At 41.7% G+C, this 25,961-nt stretch overlaps 1 protein-coding gene across 2 annotated transcripts in view; it reads right to left on the bottom strand.

Annotated features, from left to right (window-relative positions):
• Positions 1–25,961, bottom strand: part of SEZ6L (seizure related 6 homolog like) — a 439,056-nt gene that overhangs the window by 196,779 nt on the left and 216,316 nt on the right. For both annotated transcript variants that reach the window (XM_088467896.1, XM_088467897.1), the window contains exons 3-4: positions 13,030–13,731; positions 11,237–11,370 (exon numbers count right to left, since the gene is read on the bottom strand). In XM_088467896.1, the coding sequence (XP_088324022.1) occupies positions 11,237–11,370; positions 13,030–13,731 (836 nt within the window). The remainder of the gene's footprint in view (positions 1–11,236; positions 11,371–13,029; positions 13,732–25,961) is intronic.

Here is a 25,961-nt window from a genome sequence, read left to right as displayed (position 1 = left end):
GCGAGCAGTTCTGGCTATAAAAGAACCCAGTGACGTGGTCAATGACGCTGCTGTTTTAAATATGCACACCCATAAAACGCCCGTTTTGACCTTTAAGCACGCCTGCGATCGGATCTCCACTCCCCGTTTTCAAGCACCTTCCCCTGTTACCACCCACATACGCCTCTTTCTGTCACTCAAATTATCAGGCATTCGCTATTTTGCGAGCACATGAATTTCGGCCGCACTGAGTGGTTCGCGCATGCGTATAACGATCCGTACGCATGCGCAGTTGGGCAAACATCGCTCGGAGCAAACGAGCAGCCACTTGCGTCCGGCTCTAAATCAGGGCCTCTATTCTGTGGCACTTTCTTGGGACAGTTTTTTGAAACTGGCTGCTCACACCACAGGTTATTTTCAGTCAATTGATCTGTAGTTGCTCTGCTCACCTGTTTTGATTGAAATTTGAATAAAAGCACAGATTTCACAAACTAAGATTAAGCCCTTCAGCTCACCATGTGCCTTTGCTGATTATATAATTCCCTCTGTGTTTCATGCTGGCATAACCTTAGACACAATTGTTTGCAAAATATTAGCAAGTTGAGCTGTCTTGTCTTGTGAGATACAGGTAATGGAAACGTCAACATAAAAGAGTCCATTCATGTAGTAGTAAAAAGCCCACCAAAACCGATGCCTAGTAATTTTAGCCCTAGCCCTGTTCTACTCCAGTGTTTAGTACCCGCCGCTTAGTAAATTTTGCCCAAAGTCTCCCTTACAATTGTAAGTTTACTTTAAGCCCTCATGGCCACTCCCGCACTTCTCCTTGCACTGCCTTCCAACCTCTTCTCCCGTTTTCTTGTCCTCTTTAACGTGTTGAAAACTGGTTCATTATCCTATCTCTATAAGACTGGTTCTTTTTTGCATATGTTACTGTTCTCATGTGTATCCATAAATCCATTGCTTTCTATGTCATTAACATTGATCATCAAATTTTCAATAAAAAATTATTTGAAAAATATAAATGACCACAAACGTACAACTGGCTTAGTGTGTATTTTGTTCTGTTCATCCATGTTCGGCAAAGATATGAATTTCTGTAAAATATCAAACTTGTTTACTGTACTTTTGTTAGGAAATATGCTAATGAGATCTGGCTGTAATCCCAGATTTGCTTGAACACCTGGATAAACCAAATCCTTTACTTTTAGGGATGCGAATGATAATGTTACCATGTGGCAAAGAACATGTTTTTAACGACAGACTTGGATCTTAATTAACTAGAATCACTTTGGTTTTTCCATAAAAATACATTGTATCGGGATAGTATAAAGTCATACACTTGAGGCTTGGAATATGTTTGAGCTATGCTGTGAACAATTTGCCTGATGTGCTCATATGCTGTCCTGTGCTGCCTTGGAAACAGCTATCTGTCTTTAAGGATTCCTGACTTTTAAATAAGATGATTTTCTAAAACAGTTGGGAGAAATTTATATTAATGCTGGGAGCAAACCAAATGTGATAATTAGCTGCACATAATGGCAGCAATTTCATGTTCCACCTTACAAAACACATAGCGAATTCACAGATTAGGGGAACCTTTAACATGAACAAATAGGGTATAACAAAATGTATGCCCTGACCCATAGTGCATAGTTCTGATAGGCTAACATGTACCTTTACACCAGCTATTGATGACTTCCTACAGCAATGAAAGCTGCACATGTCTGGCAGACACAATTGATCCTGGTTTGGTCCAAAATAATGAAATAGCACAAGGACAGAGTGCACTCACTAGTTAGAGGCTTAACTATGCAAGCATGCACATACGGTAGTGTCAGTGGCTTAGTCAGGGGGAAGAGCAGGGGGAGTGAATGTCTCCCTAACACAATGTTTCTTAAACTGTGCAATGCAATGCTCTGGTTTTCTTCAGTATACTCTCAGGACCAGGTAGTCTGGTCCCTAATCAAAATTTTTGGTCTGGGACCTTTGAAGGCTTGACGGTGGGAGCCATAGAGAGTCCGTGTAGGATAATTTACACAGGCTGTACTTTTTTTGGCTGCCTGTGGGGCCCTGCCCCCTCCTTCACTTACATTCCATTCTCCTCCTCTTCTTCTGTGCGGTGTACATAGAAACATTGAATTTAACAGTAGATAAGTACCACTTAGCCCATCTAGTCTGCCAATTTTTTAACCTTATGGTAACCTCAAACCCTATTTGATCCTTAGCTCTTTGTAAGGATATCGTTATGCCTATCCCAAGCATGTTTAAACTGATCTACAGTATTAGCCTCTTCCACCTCTGATGGGAGGCTATTCCACTTATCCACTACCCTATCCGTGAAGTAATTTTTCCACTAATTTCCTCCGAACCTACCCCCCTCCAATTTCAGTGCATGTCCTCATGTTCTCTTCCTTAAAATAATATTTACCTTCTGTACCTTGTCAAAACCCTTCCAAAATGTATCTATCATGTCTCACCTTTCCCTTCTCTGCTCCAAACTATACATATTAAAATCTTTACGGGTAGTTTTGTGATGTACAATAGGCCATGCACCATTTTAGTTGCCCTTCCTTTTACAATCTCTAATGTACTTATGTCCTTCTGGAGATATGGCCTCCAAAACTGAACACAATATTCTAGATGAGGCTGTACCAATGACCTATACAGTGGCAATATTACTTCTTTCTTCCAGCTACTGATTCCTCTCCCTATGGGCTCTATTTTCATTTGTAATGCAGATTGTAGTGTGATATTACTGACTGAATTTGCATTGTGAATTCAGGCAATATCACAAGGATTTACTACAAATCCCTTGCAGGGACAGAGCTTGCAAGAAAGCTCTGTCCCTGCAAATCCCATCCGCACACTAGTCACGGTATTTTCACAAAAAAATACCGTGACTAGTGCCCCGTGCATGCGCCGACCGGCCGCCGCTGCTACCACCCCCGGCGCTAAGCCCCGCCCCCATTTTCGCGGAATCCCCACGACCCCCCCGCTGACACTGTGTTCTCCCGGCAGAGCACAGTAAAGTTTAGAAAAAAAACAAAACTTTTTTTTTCTAAACTTTACTGTGTTCTGCCGGGAGAACACAGTGTCAGCACAGCAGACAGAGCTTGAGAAGCGACCAGAGTGACGGAGGGAGCCAGCGGAGAACCTGCCCAGCTGACAGCAGGTAAGTGTAACCTGCTATATGCCACCTGACAGAGGCATATAGTAACACCATCAAATTCCGAAAATACATAATTTTTGGAATTTGATGAATAGCATAATTTCCATATCCCCATATTATATGGGGGAGTGTGGAAATAACGCAGGCGGACTTAACCAGGAGATATCAGTGATATCTCCTGTGTTAAGTGTCTTCATGAATACTAAAATAACAGTAATTAAGGAAAATGTCATTAAAAACTTTATTTTAGTGTTGATGTATAGACCCCATCACTAATAGCCTCAAAGGTAAGAAAAGCTCAAGCAAGGCCTGGTATAACATACAGTATAGAGAAAGTAACTGTGGACTCATAAGAACTCTCATTTCTATATTCCAACCACAGCTAATAGGTAGGAAGGGCAGAGACAAATTTATATATGAAAAATAGCTAAAAAAGAAAGACACAAATAGCAAGTATGATATCCTGGGACTTCTCTAATCTTACTATTGAATCCGAAATAAAATTAACATACGCCATTAAAAATATAACATTTGTTTTGCGATGAGAATAATCAAAATTGTTTATTAGAAAAATTGTGAGTAAATCAATAACAATTTACATTTTAAAAGAGAAAATGTAAATTCATGCAAACAGGTGCACATTAGTACTCATACAATCACTTGGAATTTATAAAGCATACAGAATTAGAATGGATCCTAAAGATTGCACACAACATACAGACTAAGGGAAAGTTTTACTCAACAGTTTGGCAATATTGCTGTGGTGCCATCTTGCTAAATAGTCCCGAAGCTAAAAAATGTGGCTAACAGTATATTTCAGAGTATTTACCGTCTTTGCGGGCTTAATAAATAAGGCCCTAATGGCAATATTCACAATAACAGTTTTTCTGTAAATCCATGTTTGAATTGATTTCAATACTGATATAACCACAAACACCACTTAAGATGGTTAAGTTGGGTACACACTGACAGATATATTGACTGATCAATTGATCAGCCAATATATCTGGTGCCCGTCAGCCAGTGTGTACCATCGGTATGCCTGTAAATGACGTCGTTCACAGACATATCGCGTCAGTTGTGCTGCATATCTGTCCATTGGCAAGTGTGTACGGGCAGTCTACCAACCGCCTGTACACATGCAGCGGCAGCCGCATATATATAAACATAGAAAAGAAAGAACAGCGCTCAAAACAACAAATTTCAATACTGATTAAACTTGCCAAAATGTTGATTCCATAACAATTAATGATATGTATAATCAGGGCTATTTTTCTGGAAAAATAGATTCAGGAACTGTGGGTTGAGCTACTGGGGGTGGAGCAGAAAAAAAAAAAATAATATATATATTTATATATATATATATAAAGTACCCGGGATTGCCTGGGTTTAAATCTTCAAGTTATTAAGTTTTATTATGTGATGTCTTCCAAATCCATCCAGTGAATGGCCCAGAACAGACTCACTGGGTCAAAATGCTGTCAAACGCGCTCCTCCATGAGATCTGACTGGGACCCCAACCACTCTATTAGGCATCCCAGACCAATTGCCACCCCTCTGTGAAGTTTTGAATCCATCCATTGGAAGGCCCAGAACAGGCTCCGTGGGTCAAAGTTCTGCCCAGCGTACACCTACGGGAGGTCCGACTGGGACCTCAACCCCATAGTATGTCTACTGGGATCCAATGTTTCCACTCTGTGAAGTTTTTATCCAAATCCTTCTGCTGGGTCCAGAACAGGCACCCTGGCTCAAAGTTCTGCCCGGCACACATTGCTGTGAGGCTTGAACGGGACCCAACCACTCCATTTGGCATCCCAGACCAATTGCCACCCCTCTGTGAAGTTTTCATCCATATCCATCCAGTGGAGGGCACAGAACAGGCTGCCTGGGTCAAAGTCCTGCCCAGCATCCCCAGGTCATAGTTCTCATAGTTACCACTCTGGGCCTGATTCAGCAGGGATCGCTATTGCGATTGCAGCCTCATTACTCACACAGTTCAACTGCGATAGTATGCTAATTCATTGTGATCGCTATTCCAACGCAACACTACATAAGGATGCCCACTTTACCTTACACACATCCATTATGTTTAGCACGACTGCGAAAACATCAGTACAATCGAGTACCATCGCAGCCTCACGCACACTTGCACAAGCTCTGACCTTGCTAACTTCATCACACGGTATGAGGCCTCAGGCTGCGTAGGGCATTGCAGTTGATAATTTTTGCACGCCCATGCAATGGCATGCCTGAGTTTTGCTGACCACCCCTCTTCACCACACACAAACGGCACTTCCTGTCAATCACTCTGCGATGGGTCTGCGTAGTCACTGCAACTGCTGTGGACAGTGCAGAGGGAGGGTGGGAGCTAGGGCTGGCTGGGCTGTGTTGTGCTGCTGTTGTCCATAGGGGATGTGACCACTCAGTCCATAGGGGCTGACTGGGCTGTGTTGTGCTGCTGTTGTCCATAGGGCTGGCTGGGCTGTGTTGTGCTGCTGTCATAGGGGCTGGCTGGGCTGTGTTGTGCAGTCAGTTGTAGTCATAGGGGCTGTGTCCACTCCAAAGCCTATAGGGGCTGGCTGGACTGTGTTGTGCAGTGTCCCATAAAGGCTGTAGTCCTAGAGGGGTGCTGTAGTGTTGTCCAGGGGGTGATCTGTGCATCAGGGGTGCTCCCCCAAAGTGCACTCCAAAATTTTTTTTTTTTTCTGTGTTTGTGAATTGTGTGCGCAGTAGCCGCACGTGCATCAACAAAGTAATACCAACCGTGCGCCTGTGTCATAAGTAAAGGGCCGGCTGGCTTGAACGTTAAAGGGTGCTGTAACCCCCAAAGTGCACTCCAAAAAAAAGAAAAAAATATATTTTTTTGTGTTTGTGATTTGTGTCCACAGTAGCCGCACGTGCATCAACAAAGTAGCGTCAAGCGTGCGCCTGTGTCATAAGTAAAGGGCCGGCTGGATTGACCATTAAAGGGTGCTGTAACCCCCAAAGTGTACTCCAAACAAAATAAAAAATGATTTTCTGTGTTTGTGAATTGTGTGCACTGTGGCCACATGTGCATCAACAAAGTACCACCAAGCGTGCGCCTGTGTCATAAGTAAAGGGCCGGCTGGCTTGTCCGTTAAAGGGTGCTGTAACCCCCAAAGTGCACTCCAAAAATAATAAAAATATATATATTTTTTTTGTGAATTGTGTGCCCAGCAGCCGCACGTGCATCAACAAAGTAGCGTCAAGCGTGCGCCTGTGTCATAAGTAAAGGGCCGGCTGCCTTGACCGTTAAAGGGTGCTGTAACCCCCAAAGTGCACTCCAAACAAAATAAAAAATTATTTTCTGTGTTTGTGAATTGCTGCACGTGCATCAACAAAGGAGCAGCGCCAAGCATGCGCCTGTGTCCCATAAGTCTGTTAAAGGGTGGTGTAACCACCAAAGTACACTCCACAAAAAATAAACAATTCTTTTTTTTCTGTTTTTGTGTGCGAAATGTATGCGCAGTAGCCGCACGTGCATCAACACAGCAGCAGCGCCAAGCGTGCGCCTGTGTCATAAGTCAAGGGCCGGTTTGGACATCTGGTCCGGACTGAAGGACGTGCCAAAAATGTCAATTTCTGACATGTCTACTGTCACTGCATATGATACTGTCACCACTGACAGAATGGTGGAGGAATTATTTTCTGTGTTTGTGAATTGCGTGCACTGTGGCTGCACGTGCATCAACAAAGGAGCAGCGCCAAGCATGCACCTGTGTCATAAGTAAAGGGCCAGATGGCTTGTCCGTTAAAGGGTGCTGTAACCCCCAAAGAGCGCTCCACAAAAAATAAAAAATTCTTCTTTTTTTTTGTCTTTGTGAATTGTGTGGGCTGTAGCCGCACCTGCATCCTCAAAGCAGCAGCGACAAGCGTGCGTCTATCTGTTAAAGGGTGTTGTAACCCTCAAAGTGCGCTCCACAAAAAATAAAAAATTCTTCTTTTTTTCTGTCTTTGTGAATTGTGTGGGCTGTAGCCGCACCTGCATCCTCAAAGCAGCAGCGACAAGCGTGCGTCTGTCTGTTTAAGGATTACATCGGTGACAGCATCCAACTAGGCATGTCAGACAGTCCGTACTTGTACTGGCAGGAAAAAGAGGCAATTTGGAGGCCCCTGTACAAACTGGCTCTATTTTACCTGAGTTGCCCCCCTCCAGTGTGTACTCCGAAAGAGTGTTTAGTGCAGCCGGGAACCTTGTCAGCGAAAGGCGTAGGAGGTTGCTTCTACAAAATGTGGAGAAGATGATGTTCATAAAAATGAATTATCAACTCTTCCAGGGAGACCAGCCTCCAGAACGTACAGAGGGACTTGTGGTGATGGATTCAAGCGGGGACGAATTAATACTCTGTGAGGATGAGGATGTACACAACACTGAAGAGGGTGAGGAATCAGTGGATGAGGAGGATGAGGAAGACATCTTGCCTCCATAGAGCCAGTTTGTGCAGGGACAGATTAATTGCCAGCTTGTTTTGTGGGGGCCCAAACGAACCAATCATTTAAGCCACAGTCGTGTGGCAGACCCTGGCGCTGAAATGATTGGTTTGCTAAAGTGTGCATGTCCTGTTTATGCAACATAAGGGTGGGTGGGAGGGCCCAAGGACAATTCCATCTTGTCTGCCACTGCAGTGTCACTCCTAGATGGACCACGTGTTTGTGCCGCCCACTCGTATCTCTTAGCATAGTCATCCAGCTACCTCGGTGCAACGTTTTGGACATAAAAACACTATTGTGAGGTGTTCAGTGTTCAGAATAGACTGGAAATTAAGGTTATTGAGGTTAATAATATCATAGGAGCAGAAAAAACCACAAATTCTGTGAATTTAGCTGTTTTTATACTTTTATTCAAAAAAATACAGATCCAAAGCACAAAACCCAGAACCCAAAACACGGAAGGGTGGTTTTGGCAAAACCAATCCAGATCCAGAACACGAAGAAAGATCCAAAACACGAAAAGTGGCCGGTGTACACTCCTAATATATATATATATATATATATATATATATATATATATATAAAGTAGAGATGGATGGCACTCCAGAGTGCCATCCGTCTCTACTTTTCTATACCATACCTGTACCATATGGATTACAGCAGGAGGGGCACCCGTACTGTTGAATTTATCTTTTGAGTGCCGGACTATTCAGGTACTGTCTATATATATATATATATATATATATATATATATATATATATATATATATATATATATATATATATATATATATATATATATATATATATATATATATATATAGCAATGCACAAATGTCGGCACTCCATGGCTTGATGACTGATCAAAAGACTTTAATGGATTAAAGTCTTTTGATTATTCATCAAGCCGTGGAGTGCCGTCATTTGTGCATTGCTGTTTGGGACCCGGTGGTCCATGGAAGACACCCATGCTAAAAATACCTTATTCTTAGTGGGTGCCAGGAATTTCCTGTTCATATATATATATATATATATATATATATATATATATATATATATACTGTATATACAGTAGTCGAAGTGGGGCGCCAATTCCCGACCCCACTTCATTTTAGCTGCAGAAGAGAATGTACCAGTGTTGGGATCCAGTATGGGATCCCAGCGCTGGAACAGCGGCGGCAGTGTGTAGAGATGTGTCCCGCCGGGGACACATCTCAATCAGTGGAGGCATTGGCATGTATGTAGCCAGGACAGAGCGTCAGGTCCCGGCTGCACTGTAAAGTAAGCACTGCAGCACGCACTGGCTGCCAGCCAATCGCTGGTCTCGCTGGCGGCCAGCCAATCACGGGTCTCACTGGCGGCCAGCCAATCGCGGGGCTCTCTGGCCGCCAACCAATTGCAAGCTGCCAAGTAGCAGCTTCTCATTGGCATGCAGCGGCGCCGGATTAAACTGCAGTGCACTACTGCAGCAACCAAGAAGACCCGATGCTCCCATCGGCTCCACTCCAGCAGCAGCGCGGGTCAGAGGCAATTAGAGAGAGGGGGAGGTTGTGAGAGAGGGAAGAGAGAGAGGGGCAGACAGATGGAAGCAGGTAGTTAGTATTGTAGGGGTGAAAGAGAGAGAAAGAATCAGTGAGAAGGGCAGGGTGTAAGAGAGGGGAGCAGGCAGGGAGAAGTGTGGAGGTGAGAAGTACAATGGGGTGATATGGAAGCAGGGGCCGAAGGGGGGGGGATTCAATCTCCATACCCCATTTCTAAATTTCCACTTCGAGCACTATATATATATATATATATATATATATATATATATATATATATATATATTTTATGTATACATATATATATATATATATATATATATATAGTATTTACAAAAGAAGGAACTCAAGAGGGACTTTAAAATAAAGCTTATCTGATGGAAATTACATTTTGGCCCAGGACATTACATCATAGTTAATGAAAGGTTCAGGAACTGAGTTCCTGCTTGTTCCTGCTAAAAAATAGCACTGTGTATAATAGTAATATCTGCATTAACTAATAAAATAAGAAATTTAAATAGGGCTTGGTTGAAACTTAAAAATTAGCAATTTATTAAGCTGCATTAATAAAGATATAAAATATACTGCATAAGTGCAAATGCATGGACACCTCATGGATTTAGGCGCACAATAAATAGTCTGTATTAGTCCATATCACAATTAGTGACCACAAAGTCAATTATTCAGAATATTAACCAGCACAGGAATAGTATTACCAGTTTGTAGACACTGTAGTTTGAAACTTCAACAGATGGCAGTAGTCGGTAAGTGTAGATAGATGGAATAGATCCAAGGAGCAAGCCCAGATGGGTCTCTATGGACATTAGGACCTACACACAGGACTCTCTGGACTTTTGGACCTACACACTGACCCATCCGCACCGGCTCTCTGGATTTATTCCATCTATCTACGCTTACTTTTCTAAGTATAATTTTGTTATTGGAGGTTGACGCCCTCCTTGAAACAGCTGCTTAATAGTGACAGTGCCATTCTGGTAAATATTTACTTAGCTATACAACATATACGATTGTGGATCCAATTTCTAGCAGTAGATGTCACCTTGTATTGATTTTCTGTATGTATTTAGTAAAGGTCTTAGTAGAACACTGTGGATAATTACAGCACAATTCTTTGTTTTGCAGATATTGAATAATAAATGGAACATCACTAAAAGTTGGGAACAACAGCACTAAAAGTTGGGAACAACATCGCTAAAAGTTGGGAACAACATCGCTAAAAGTTGGGAACAACATCGCTAAAAGTTGGGAACAACATCGCTAAAAGTTGGGAACAACAGCACTAAAAGTTGAAAAATGGAGAATACTGAAAAATGGAGAAAACTGAAATTTGAGCCGTTATTAAATATCTGCAAATGAGGAAGATGACGGCTACTGATATCCCCAAATCCAGCTCAAGGAACACATTTGTGAGAAGACTTTTGCATCTGATGACAACAACATGACTTCTGTACAGGATTGGTTTGAGGATCAATAGATGGACTTTTTCTTGAACGAAATCAAGAGGTTGGAGCATCGATGTCATAAGTGTATTGAAGTATATGGAGACTATGTAGAAAAATGAATATCATTTGAACTTAAATTTCTCTGTTATTCACACCGATTTTTGAATCCACCCTCGTATATATATATATATATATATATATATATAAAAAAGCTGGACTTATATATCATTTCCACAAATCTAGGTTGATATGCATGTGCTTGGTATTAGCAATGTAAACCATATTTATGAAATGTAATGTGTAAAAATAAGGAATATTTCACTTTAAAAAAAAATAAAATAGCCGAATTGATTTGTTAAGCATATTGTCAAATGTATCCTACTAGGCAAACCAAATAAGGTGCATTTATTTAGTAACATGGTACAAGAAAACATCTGATTTTAATTTATAGTAAACACATAGATTAATGTAGTGCAATTGAGTCTGATAAATCCACATTTCTAGTTGCTAATGGTTACAGTGTGTTTGTGCTCTTTGCAGTAAATGTTTAAATGTATATTTTCTTATATTTCTTTTGAACCATGGCAACTCAACAATTTTTCGAAAGATCAGAAGAGAAGAAATCCAGTACTTACCTGTAGCTCCACACCATAGCCCATATAGACTGTGATATTATAGGTGCATTCCAGGTAATTCCGGAAAGGAAGTGGTGGGTAATCTGTTGAATCGATGTATCCTTCTGGCTCGAAGAAGTTCACACTGCATTGAACTATATACAAATCCTTATTAGCAACCATGAATTTGTAAAGGGAATTAAAATAATAAGAAAATAATAAGGAAACATTTAATTAGACAATTATATTGAAAGTGTACATTTTTGTCTATAAAGCAGTTTATTATTTTTCATTGGCAGAGTTAAATCAGATTACATAAAGGAAAAATGTTTACTGTAATCCTCCAACTGGAGCAGGTGGCAAGATGGGAATAGAGGAACAGACAGCGGTGCGACTGAGATCATCCCTGAGAGTTATGCCAATGTGGGTCATTTTCTTGCACACCTCACTGGGGTGCTAGGGAAAATTAGTGATGTTTGTGTCCGCTACTGTAGGTGTCAGGGTCATCACAGTGGCACTACTACGGCACTTTATGAACATGACAGAGAAATGAAATCTCCCTTGAAATGACGGTACAATATACCCTTTTTGTAACATGGGGAAGAAGTACTAAGTCTTGGAGAAAGATAAAGTGGAGAGAGATAAAGTGCCAACAAATCAGTTCTAAGTGCCATTTTCAGTCTTTATTTGAAAAATGACAGCAGCTGATTGGTCCATGTTTTGGGTGGGATGTACTAAGGGCAGAAATGCTGTCAAACCCCTGAAAATGTCATTTTCGGGGATTGACCGTATTTCTCATATGTACTAAGCTACGGAATGTGATGCATTCCAGAGCCTCGACCTGGTGGGTAATGCCATCTTTAGATGGCGTTACCCAATAGAAGTCTATGGGCTTCTTTCCGCGTTGTGCACTGAGAGTGATCCAATGGATTCCCTCCCAGTGTGCCCGGCAGTGCACACATCATTCTGGGCATGCGCAGAAGGATGCCAGAGGGACTTCTGGCTCATAAACCTCTTAATGGGAAAGCTATTCTTTGCGATTTTCTAGGTACATATCAACAATATTATCGCCGGTATGTGCCCGATAAGTGGCGGAATGTACAGCAACGCAGATGTGATGCTTAGTACATCCCGGCCTAATCTCTCCCCACTTTATCTCTCCCTATAGTTTGATTCACACCCCCCCTAGATACTGCCAGTATAATATAGGATAGTTTAAAATAACAGTTACTTGTGGGATTTGAAAATCAGAGCACATTAGATTGGTTATTTAGAGTAAGACATCTCCAATATCCACTGCTGACCACTTTTATGCATATGGGGTTTGTTGAAAACTTTCGAAAACGGCAGTTTTACCACACACAGTGTTTAGGGTTGATACATCCCGCCCTTAAAGAGATAAAGTGGAGAGAGAAAAAATACCAACCAATCAGCTTCTGGCATTTTGCAGGCTGTGTTTGAAAAATGACAGTTAGAAGCTGATTGGTTGGTAAAATAACTCTCTCCATTTTATCTCTCTCTTTAAGAATAGTATATTAGTGCCCTGCACACTGTACAAGTTCATGAAAGTATACATTTATCAGCAATTTGACATCAGTTTTAAAGAGGCAATTTTTGGGCAAATCCAACTTCTTAAAATCACCGATAAATCTGGACTTTTACAAGCTATTACCTTATCATATTCCCCCCTTTAATGTTATCAAATGTACTCACTCAAAAAAAATCTTACAAACACACATTACCCATTTAAAGGACTTCCATAATATTGCAAACAACAGTTGAATGTGCTGTTGCATAGGTTTAATAGTCAATACCTGGACTCTGCTCTGTAGTGATCACTGTGGTTGTTATTATAGTAGACGTGGTTGTGTCTTGGTTTTCCTCTGTGTTCAAATCATTGTCTGTATAATGCGTCCTAAAGGGCTCATCTGCTTGTAGTGAAGTATTTATATCAGACAATGACAATTTTCCAGAATCCAGACTATGTGGACTTGATGGTTGTGATGTGTATGGAGTCAACTGGAAAGGGATTTGAGGGAGGAAACCACTGTGTCGTCTTCTGTTTATCCACAATGGAAACTCTGGGATGTGTTCTTTAACCTCTCTGATTTCAGAAGATATATCCTTTAATACAGGAGACTTGTCTGATGATAACGCTGATGATGGGCTGTTTGCATGGGGCTCTATTAGTTTTTCAGAGACAGTTGGTATGAGTTGTGGCCTCAGGCGTTTCCGTGCTATGTTTAACTGCCTTAAGGACGGAGGTTTTTTCCTAGTTGGTAATGTCTGATTATCAGCAAAATCAGGAGTAGAACTTGGGGCTTGAAACATATCCTTATGGAGCAATGCTTCCCTTTCTGGATCTGAGTTAAACAGCTCTTCCCCAGAATTAGGGACACTTTTTGTTTCCACATCCTTGAGCTGGGATTTCTCCTTCCCAATTCTGTTGCTAACAAGTTCCACTGGGAGCAGTTCCAATGCACTTGTTGGAATCGGGCTCTGCTTGATGTTGCCATCTATAAAGTCAGAGAAAGTAACATTAATACTATATCGATTTATAACCTCTATACAGATCATTTAATAAAGCACATAAACAGCTACTGAAAGTCAAACAAAAAGGATAAAGGCATGTGTTTTAAATAAGATGAGATGTTTCACTCTTAGTCTTAACCCCATACCTGCGCTACTGCATGCACATTTAAAATGGACTAACCTTAAGCCAAACCCTAATGAGAAAACACAACATTGAGCCAATTCATACAAAGATAGATAAAGCTGTGCCATGCAATCCAGTTATATCAGGACCATGGAACTCACTGTCTATCAGACTAGAAGGCAGAGAAGAGGGCAATGTCTATAAAACTATGACAGAGGCATATCTGCTGGGAACTGCGTGTGAATCCAGTACATGACTTTCATGTGACCTTTGACAAGTAATATCTCCTAGTGTTCAGAAGAAATAAAAATGTAAAGTTGTTTTATGACTGAAAAAGGATGTGTGCAGTGCCAGGGTCAGACATTACTTTTAAGTTACAGCATAAAACTGGAAGCTTTTTATATAATAAGATATATGAAAAGGTTTATGCTATCCCCCAATTTTCCCAGGGTCATTCCTGTTTTCTGCCACTGAAACAATCATAATGCTTTATCATACACCCATGATACTGCTTTGTGCTACCATTCCTGCAAGATAAAAGCACCCAAAAGGCATTAGGCATGTGGTTGGGTAAGGGTTATCAATGACATTGTTTGTTATTGTTATTATTATTACACAAATTACAATATGGATGAATGGCACTTACATATATGCCAATACATCTTTACAGAGGAATTTCCTACCCATCACTTATCTCATATATTTCCTCCAGGAGATAACCTCAGATATATAGGATAATCTTTTGTTATGGACTACCAGAAAAATTAGACACATGCTGCACAAAAAAACAGGCATTAGTGTCCACCATTATTTCCATCTAAGCAAACTGGAAATTCAATGATGGAGCGGTTTCTTACCCCTTTACTATCTGGAGGATGGATGCCATACTTCATTGCACCAGCTAGTTAAAAAAACACTTTATAAACCCCTATACAGAAGCATCAGATGAGTTTTAGATTATACAATCTTTCCCTCTGACATTACTATAAGTACATTATTACATTACTACATTAGTCAAGTAGTCTGCCACCATTTGATTGCTGATTGGTTGAACCCACATGATCAAATGATGCTTCAGTCATCACCCACCCATTGCTATTTCCATGAACTATGTTTTCCTATGGGACATCACTCGGTATTTACTACTGCTATGTCCAAATGGTTCAACTCATTTCCCTTCACTCACTGTGCCCCAACTAGTCCTGACACTGGCCTCCACATTTTGTTAACATATTTCATAATACTTATTTGTCTCTCATGAGATGCTACTATATGGATCCAGCCATAGGTGCCCCAAATGTAACTTAGAAGTAGGCTGATGTTTTATCATTGCTTGTGGGATTGCTATCTAGATATTTCTGTCAGTCAGTTTGACAGTATGTAGAGCACAGCTTGATAAACGATGTCCCAATTACCCCGGAATGTGCAGTTTTGGTGGTGCTTCCTGACAGTCAAAGATTGAGAAGGTGATGTTTGAAATTATTATTAGTAATCAGTGCTGCAGGCAAGAAAATTATCTTACACAATTGGAGACTGGACACAGGCAGATGTCCTTATTTTTGGAAAAGTTGTCCATCTTCTTTAGAATGGAACATATTGAGATGCTACTGAACAAGAAATGACATACTGGACACTTCTTTTCTGTATGCACCAAGACCCAAAGACCCATACTCAAAAATGTCTTCCATTATATGGTATGATCTTCGAATGGTAGCAGAAGACACCCCTTTTCACATTAACTTCACTCAAAATCCAGCTATAACACAGTCTTAGGGGTAGATTTACTAAACAGACAAGTGGTTGTGTTGCCTATAACAACCAATCAGATTCAACACCACCACCACATTTCATTTTTAGAAACTTTAGTAAATCTATCCCTCAAAGCTAAGTCCACAAATGCTCTCCTTTGATTATCGAATTCTTCAGACTTGCCAGTTTCGATATGATACAGTGTGTGGCATTCTTTGATAATCAGAGCATATGAATTTTCTTCAATATATCATCCTCCCTGTGGGCAAACATATGCATATTACCAAATAGTGAGTATGAAAATCTGCAACTTTTTCATTTAAATTGTATAGTGTTTACCTCTGATATCGGAACCTTCCACTTGCAGGAAAATCATGCCAAATGTCGGATCAACCCAAAGTTTGCATAGTGTTTAGCTAGCTTAAGCTACATTCCAACCAGCCAACTAGTTGACAAGTTGGATCAATAATCACTTGATGTGTGGGAGTAAGCAATCAACGATCGTTTACTCACAAATGCCAAAAATGGTTGTTAGAACTAGTTGGAAAAAATCAAACATGTTTACTTTTCCTAGTTTGAGCAATTATCGTTCATTTTATGGGGAAAGCATTTCCCCCAAGTAAACAATTTTGATATTCTCAACCTGCCACACACGGGCCCTGCTCATCAGAGCTGGATGAAGGCTCAGGGGGACCTGTGGCGCTTAAGACAAGGGGGTGTCACAAGTCGCCGCATTGTGAACGCAGAACAAGGTGAACACTGGGCGATCATTCACTGAACTCCTCCTACCAGCTGTTCATCATTCCTGGTCTGATCTGGATTGGATCCTGTGGCTATTTCCTGCTGGTGCAAAGGCTGCTCTAATGCCAGTGATAGCGTTTTCAGTTCCGGTTCTGGCTTAGTCTCCTGTTTACAGTCGAGTACCCAGTTCTCCTACCTGCTTGTTATTCCTGCCATCTGTGTCATCCAGGTGGCATGGTCCGCATACCAGCTTACTGCCGCTTGTGTCAACCCGGCGGCTCAGGCCGCACTCCAGCATCCTGAGTACGCAACCAAGCATACTGTCGCTTGTGTCAACCCGGTGGCACAAGCCGCACTCCAGCATCCAGAATACAGAACCAAGCGTTTTGCCGCTTGTGTCAACTCAGCGGCACAGGTTGCACTCCAGCATCCAGACTATGCAACCAAGCGTACTGCCGCTTGTGTCAACTTGGTGGCAGAGGCCACACTCCAGCACCCAGAGTACGCAATCAAGCATACCGCCGCTTGTGTCAACTCAGTGGCACAAGCCGCAAAGGTCACAACTAGCCAAGGCTTTTCAGCCCTCAAGGCTGCTACATGGCCCAAAGGCCGCATCTTGTTCTATGGCCCAGAGGCCACAATTAGCCAAGGCTTTCCAGCCCTCAGGGTTGCTATACAGCCCAAAGGCCACATCTTGTTCTATGGCCCAAAGGCCACCACTAGCCAAGGTTTTCTAGCCCTCAAGGCTGCTACATGGCCGCAGCTTGCCAAGTATTCCAGCCCTCAAGGCTGTTGCGGGACTTATCCGTGGAGGTACCTCTATCCATAACATTGTCACCGACCAGAAAAGAAAACTCTTTCATACATCGATAGAGCCTGCTCAGAATCCTGCACAAATACTAGAAGCTCAGATTCAGGTTCTGAACCAAAAGGTGCATGAACTATCTCTTCGGGTTGAGGAGACTTGGGCTGCTCCTGCTCGTTCCTACGGTGGTGGAGCCTACATTGAATTTGCCCGGCTTGTTTTCAGGAAACCGCAAGACTTCCTAAACTTCAAGGAAAGTTGTAAACTATATTTTGAGCTTCGACCCATATCCTCGGACTTGGAGGTCCAACAACTCGGAATTTGTAATTCCCCTCTTACAGGGATACCCTCAAGCTTGGGCCTTTGGCCTTACTTCCACCTCTGCTGCGCTACTGACCATGGACTCCTTCACAGCACTGGGTCTGTTTTATGATGATCCGGACAAAGCAGCCATGGCTTAGGCTAGTCTCCGGTCTCTGAAGCAGGAGAACAGGGCTGCCTAGGATTATTGTATGGAGTTCCGCAAGTGGGCCATCGACTCTGGGTGGAATGACTCAGCTCTCTGGAGTCAGTTTCGATGGGGACTTTCTGATCAGATAAAGGACATATTGGTTCAATATCCTTCTCCAGAGAGCCTGGATGATTTGATGAGCCTAACCATTCACATCGACCGGCGGCTCTGGGAACGTAGGGTAGAAAAGAACTTGCCCTCTCTGGCTCCGTGATCTCCTGTTTGGATGTCTCCAGCTGAACAAGAGTAGCCAATGCAATTGGGGGATTTTCGTCTTCCAACAGGGGAGAAGCGCAGGAGATGCACATTAGACCTTCACTGTGGTGGTAAAGGACATATAGCCCAACTTTGCACTGTTAAGTCGGGAAAAGGCAAGGTCTAGGTGTAATTGGAGAGTTACATCTAGGCCTTGCATCCATCTCTCCTGAAAATTCAGTCCTTATCCCCACAGTAATCAAGCTATCATGTGTTCAAGTTTCTGTTTCTGCCTTCGTGGATAGTGGAGCTGCAAATAACTTCATGAACCTCTCATTTTTTGAAACCTTGGTCCTCACTCCTGAAACCTCCTCTAATCCAGTCAAAGTTATTGGTCTGGATGGCAGAAACCTCTCCAAGGTTCTGATTGTTTTCCAGACTCCTCTGTTACAATTGGCTATCGGAGCTTTGCATCTTAAGGAATTGTAGTTTATTTTACTTTAATGTCCACTGGCTCCTGTGGTACTGGGATTACCCTGGTTTAAGAGACATAACCCAGTATTCCAGTGGCAAAATGGTGAAATACTTCAGTGGGGGTCCTCTTGTTTTTTGTACTATCTTTCTTGACCCATTCGTCTAGCAGCAGCAATCCCATCAGAGTCCCCGTCAATCCCCGCTCCCTATCGTGACCTAGCTGAGGTATTTTCTAAGAAAAAGGCTGATGTTCTGCCTCCTCATCAACCCTTCAACTGAGCTATTGATCTCTTACCCGGCACCAGACTTCCCAAAGGCAGGTTATACACTTTGTCTGTCCCTGAGAGTAAAGCTATGCAGGAGTATATCCAAGAGGCTCTGGTAAAGGGTTTTATTCAACCCTCCAAGTCCCAGGTAGGAGAAGGCTTCTTTTTTGTCCAGAATAAAGATGTATCACTCTGACCCTGCATTGATTTCCAATAATTAAACAAGATCACTGTCAAGAACGCATATCCCCTGCCGTTCATCTCTGTTCTCTTCAGTCCATTGCAGGAAGCTTTATATTTTCTAATATCGACTTCCGGGGAGCATATAATCTTATCCGCATCAGAGAAGGAGATGAGTGGAAGACAGCATTTAAAATGCATTCAGGGCATTTCGAATACCTTGTCATGCCATTTGGTCTCTCCAATGCCCCAGCCGTCTTCCAAGACTTTATCAATGAGGTCTTAAGAGATTTTCTAAGAGTCATTGCAGTAGTCTACTTAGATGATACCCTCAACTATTCCAAGTCCTTGAAACAGCATCATCAGAATGTGAGACAGGTGTTGCAGAGACTTCTGGACAATGATTTATATGCCAAGTTGGAGAAATGTGAATTTGAGGTGGAAGAGGTCTCGTTCTTGGGTTACATAATTTCCTCTCGCAGGTTCTCCATGAATCCAAACAAGGTGAAGGCTATCTTGTATTGGGAGAAACCCGATTTGCTGAAGGCCATGCAGCAATTTATTGGATTTGCGAATTATTAATGCAGGTTTATTAAATCCTTCTCCTCAATTGTCTCACCCATCTTGAAATTAACGAAGAAGGGGGCCGATGTTGCTAATTGGTCCACCAGTGGCACTCAAGCTTTCAACTTACTCAAGATGTCTTTCGTGTTTGCTCCTGTCTTTCGACATCCCAAGCCAGATCTTCCATTCATGGTTGACGTGGATGCTGCTGAGATTCGAGTTGACGCCAAGCTGCAGCCATGAGCCTTATTCTCTCGGAAATTTGATTCGGCAGAGAGGAATTATGTTGTGGGCAACCGAGAGCTTTTGGCCATTAAATGGGCATTTGAAGACTGGAGATACTGGTTACAGGGGGCTAATCATGCGGTTACTGTTCTGGCAGACCATAAGAATCTGTCCTATTTCGAAACTGCCAAGAGGCTGAATGCTAGGCAAGCACGATGGGCTCTGTTCTTCACCTGCTTCAACTTTGTCATATCCTTTCGACCTGGTTAGAAGAATCTGAAGGCAGATGCCCTCTCACATCATTTCTCTATCGTTCAGTCTCCTATTGTTTCGGAAGAAACCATCATTCCAGCTTCCCGGATTCATCTAGCCTGGACTAGAACCTTGGCTGATTCTCTCAGACAATGCCAGTCTTAATCTCCCTCTGAAAAGCCACCAGGGTTGCTGTTTGTTCCTGAGAAGTCTCGGAAGGCAGTCCTGAACAACCTCCACTCATCCAAAGCTATTGGTCATCCAGGCATCTATAGGACTCTTGAACTACTCTCCCATTTAGTTTGGTGGCAGTCCATTTCTTGGGATGTTCATGAGTTTGAAGCAGCTTGTGACATCTGTTCCAGGAATAAGAATCTCCGGACTACTCCTTCAGGTCTGTTATGTCCACTGCCTACTCCCTCAAAACCTTGTACCCATATTGCTATGGATTTCATGGTAGATCTCTCATCATCTTCCCACTGTTTGGTCATCTGGACCATTGTTGACCGATTCTCTAAGATGGCTCATTTTGTTCCCCTAACCAAACTACCTTCAGCTAAATAGTTGGCAACACTCTTTATTCAACATGGTTTTTGACTTCATGGGCTTGCGTCAGATATTGTCTCGGACCAAGGGACTCAATTTGTTGCCCATTTCTGGAGGTGTTTTTGTGCTGATCTGGGTATCAATGTCAGCCTGTCATCAGGTTATCATTCACAGTCCAAAGGACAGACGGAGTGGGCCAGTCAGTCCTTGGAGTAATACCTCCACTGTTTCGTTTCCAAATGTCAAAATAACTGGGTTCCTCTTTTGCCTTTTTCTGAGTTTGCATTCAACAACTCCTGCCATTCTGCTTCTTCCGTTTCTCCTTTTTTCTGCAATTTTGGGACTCATCCTAGAAGTAATTCCTTTGATACCACATCAACCAGAACTCCTTCATCTTCATCTGTTTCAAGGTTACGGTAAGTCTGGAGGAAGGTACACCACTCTCTTCTCCAAGCATCCGGTCGTTCCAAGGTTTGAGCTGACAAATGTCACAGGCCCTGTAACTTCAAAGTGGGAGACTTGGTTTGGCTGTCCTCCAGGAACGTTAACCTTCACCAGAGATCACAGAAGTGGGCCCCAAATTCATTGGCCCATTTAGAATTTTTCAGTTAATGGAGGCCCCTGAGAGGGGGGTCACGGGGGTATGTTACCCCTTAATCCGCCTCAGCTGCTCATCAAAAGTGGCGCCGTCCTCCTGCACACTGGGGCTGTTCAGCTGCTGGGCGCCATACTTACTGTGATTGGAAGCAGGCTGTCAGTGTCATGAACAGAACAAGGATTCATGTTGTTTGAAACACAAACCATACTATTTCTGGTCTGTAACTTCAGCATTTATTATGAAACTCCATATTGACATTGGGCATGAAGCAGACTGGCGGAGTTGCACTGTCCACGGACATTGAAAGTGGGTGTCTCAGGGCTTGTAATGTGCGATGCTTGCAAGTACACAAGGGACAGGCTGAAAACTAGCATTTTCATATTATCGCATCTGTGAGTCCAAAATAAATGGCAGCTGCGCATGCATTAGCATACCTCCCAACTGTCCTGCTATTCAGGGACTGTCCTGCTGTCCCACCTGTGGGCTGCAGTGTCCTGTGGTGTGGGGAAGTTGGGAGAGAGCACTCTCATCTCTGCTCTGCTGGTGAATAGATGGCATCTCCCCCCATGGGGGAGATGTATCAAACATTGGAGAGAGATAAAGTGAAGAGAGATAGAGTACTAACCAATCAGCTTCTAAATGTCATTTTACTGGCTGTGCTTGAAAAATTACTATAATTTTTCAAACACACAGCCTGTAAAATGGCAGTTCAATGCTGATTGGTTGGTACTTTATCTCTCTCCATTTAATCGCTCTCCAAGGTTTGATACATATCTTCCTATTTTTGTTGTACAAATATTATATTATGAATTGTTTAAGTAATCCATTAGCAGCTATAACACCTAACAGAGGTTTGTAATTGTCACAAGTTATCAGGAAAAACAATTTACATACAGGAAACTTTAACGCTGCTATTCTTATCCTACAATAATTACATAGCCAGCATTTGTATATAATACAATGCACACAAACAATGAATGCAATTTGACCTACTAGTTCCATCAAAAATATATTTTTTGAAGTTTAAGAACAAAAATATACACTAAGAAACAGCTTTACAAGCACTGATGAAATAAATAGAACATATAATTTGGGTATAATATGCACTACATACGCTTGAATAGCTGCTTATAAGCAATAGAAGCTATCACACTCCAGTGAATACACCTCATACCGGGCTGTAATTCCTTTTTTATTGTGCTGTTTTTTTTAAATTCATAATAATAAGAAACACATTAGCCTCATTCGGCGAAATACATTTGCCACATACTGTTGTAAAATCAATCCATTTTCTTCTCATTGGACTGGGAATAGATTGCATATGTGTAACTTTAATGTAACCGGGGAAATTGTAAGATTAGATGGTGGTACAGTCCACTTAAATCAGGACTGTCCTGCAAAAATCAGGACAGTTAGGAGGTATGCTCACTGTCTGATTTGCGCTTTTTTTAGGGAATCATGCAACTATAATATATTTTATTACCTCCCAACTGTACATCTTTAGGAGTGAGAGTTGCAATTTGATGATTTTTTTTCGCCTTCCCGATCGGGACAGATTTGTTCTGAATCACTTACTGTACAGTAGAACCCCTTGTCTTATTTTACTAAATCTCTTTTTGCTGTACGGAACACATGTTTATGGATAAATCTCTTCACTAGCCCACAACAGGATTTAGTAATGAAGTCAACATTCATGTCGACACCACATTGTCAACAGTTATGATGTCGACATTGTGAAATGTCGTCACTGTCAGAATGTCGACATTAGGGTTAGACCTCGGGAATGGAACGGATAGGGTTAGCACCAGGGAGAGGTTAGGGTTAGGTTATGCATACCTCCCAACGTTTGTCTTTGACAGCCTAGGACTTCCACGTGCCTGAGATGTGCGCTCCCGAAAAGGGGGCATGGCCTGACAGTAAAGGGACGTGGCCTAGTGACACACCCAATTACATTACTTATGGGTGTGCCCAGCATTTCCGAGATGCTGGGCTGCCCACAGGCTTCCTCCCCGCACTGTGAATAGATGCGCACGGCATCTATTCTCTCTACGTGCTCCCCCCCAACTTCCCCCCCACCGCAGGACACTGCTGCCCTCGGGTGGGTTAGCGGGACAGCCCCCCAAAAAACGTGACTGTCCCGCTGAATGCAGAACAGTTGGGAGGTAAGGGTTATGGGGTTGGTGGTTAGGCACTATAGGGAGGTTTAGGGTTAGGAATGGGGCAGGTATACTCTCTGGAACGCCGCTGCATCATATGACTCTGCTGGAAGTGACACTCACATTACTGCTGGAACCCAGAAGACACCGCTGTTGACATTCTCATGTAGACATTATGAATGTCAACATTATGACATATCATACCCCCACCTGGCCTGCAGTATCATAATGATTACAGAATTTAAAATAATTCCTCGTAATTTTGCAATTTGTTTGATTTCTGTTGTTAATATGCAGTTGTGTTAATAAAATATGTGACTACAAATGTGGCAAAATACATTTTTGTTGATCTACACTGTTTAAAAGTACTCAAAATTGATTCTATTTACATTTATCATAATTTCCATGGGTCCATATTAGGCTGCAAGAATCACACTGCTGCAGGTAGCCAAATAAAGCTTTTTTTCAGATCATTTTCACCAACAGATAATGGAACCTGGTCTGTCCTCTTTCTGGTCAAATCTGTAAAATTCTTACTGGGAGCATGCTTTACTTGATTATTTATGAATTTTCATTAGCTAGCTGGTATATATAGTATCCTGAATCATTCTATTAATCTTAAAAAAACATCACAAAAATCATTAAAATGCTCTAAAATTTTGAGCCAGTTCTAAGATCGATAATATTTCACCAATTCGATTGCCTGGAACATTTTCATGGCACAATTGTCATTAGACTCAAATCCAAATTTGTGGTTTAAATTTTTAGTTTATGTCTTTCACTGATTTTGTATCACGGTTTGAGATCCATTGTTTGCAATAATATTGACAAAGACTTTTTAAGTAGCATTTTGAAAATATGCAAAAATAATTAAAACATGTTCACAGTTTGCATTTAAATTGTGAACATTTTTCAACTAAAAGCATGTTTAAGAAGTTTTGCACATACTCATACTACCTCAAACCGGGTCGAACATATATGATTTTTTTTATTACATAGTTTTTGTTTTTTAATCTATCTAAAATGCAAAAGAATTCCTGCTATATTTTATTTTTTAATTTTTAGTGTTTATAACAATTGCAATCCCGATCTGAATTGATCATTTTAATTAGGGTATATTGATATTTATAAATGCTGCCTAAAATATACATTGTATGTAAAATACGATGGGAACAATGTCAAAAAAAGTATCTGTACCTTTTCTGCTATCTAAAATTCAATGAATTCATATTTTAAAAAAAAAATCTAGGTATAATAAGCCACTGGTTCAATTATCTGTGGTGTTCATCACTTTATTAATCCTGACCTAAATTAATCATTTTAATCTTGGTATATTGCTATTTCTAATTTTCTATTTTCTATTTGTCAGGTGGCATCTGTGCCTTCTCTGTTATCTTACAAATATGCCCGATTACATTCTAGGTCCAGGGATGCTTAGTACAAAACTGTAGTAATAGAGTACAAGTCACAGTTTTATAATCTATATATAGGAGCATAAAATGCACAAACAGCAATACCAGAGCTGAATTTTATAGCCATATCTGGGTAATACAAAACAAGATGAGCTCAGCACTTCCCCGGTTGTCTCTATAGCTCTCTGTCTGTGTCACAGCCATCATATAAAATATGTATCTGGGTCACTGTTCCCTTAATAATGCTCAGTTGTTGGGAGAGAGAAATGCAGACCTTTTCCAGATGACTTGACTGTAAAGGATGAACACTTGAAGACCATTTACACTGCTAGTATTGAAGGGGGACAAGTATCCTTTGTAACCATATGGTTCACATAAAAGTCATTGGCAAGAGATCCCATCTCAAGATGCCTTACATGCTAAAATGCACCTTAATCCAACATCTGTATGTAAATGTTTTATTTACTCTGTACTTAGAAATATGATTGGAGGAGAATGAGCATACAGTCTCAGACACAAATACTGTATACAGCATAAAAAACAGCTTTCTATGTTTAATAAAAATATTTAACCCTTTAAACTCCATTTATGGTAGTTTACATCTCTACACCATCGTATAGAAGAGAATTAGTATTGCTGAGAATGTTGAGAAATGTATTACGGTGGGATGTATCCAGGGACGGCCCTAGCCCAAATACAGTATTTTGGTAAGCGAATATATTTCTTGGCGCCCCCAGGCATATTGTTGCGAGCGGCTGAAAATATTAAGGGGCCGTGGTCTCATGGAAAAAAAAACATACCCAGGAGCACACCCCATTTTTGTCACACTGGATGCATGCCTAGTACTCCGGGAGCTGCTGGGAATTCCTCCAGTCCCTCTCTAGAGAATAGATGCGGCGTGCATGCGCATGGCAATTATTCACCACTTGCTCAAAGCAGCTTACCCGCCTTTTGTTTTGTTTTACTGAGGATAGATATGGCTACTATGTAGGTGTATAGAAGTCACCCATTATCACACACAGTTGTCTTGCATACTCACAGCAGTCATCCATTGTTTCACACACACTTACCCATTCCCTCTCACAAACGCACAGTCACCCATTCTCTCTCTCACACACAGTCACCCATTATCTCTCTCTCTCCCTCTCTCTCTCACACACAGTCACCCATTCTCACACACACACGGTCACCCATTCTCACACACACACAGTCACCCATTCTCACACACACACAGTCACCCATTCTTTCTCTCACAGTCACCCATACATACACACACACACACACTCACCCATTCTTTCTCTCACAGTCACCCATAAATACACACACACACACACACACACACACACACAGTCACCTATTCGCTCTCTCACACACAGTCACCCATACACACACACCCATTCTCTCACAGTCACACAC

Source organism: Taudactylus pleione, unplaced genomic scaffold (genome assembly GCF_031769625.1).
Source record: "Taudactylus pleione unplaced genomic scaffold, aTauple2 ptg000078l, whole genome shotgun sequence".
NCBI classification, from domain to species: Eukaryota; Metazoa; Chordata; class Amphibia; order Anura; family Myobatrachidae; genus Taudactylus; species Taudactylus pleione.
The sequence above is the reverse complement of the archived record's forward strand: the minus strand, read 5'-3'. Positions and strand labels throughout refer to the sequence as shown.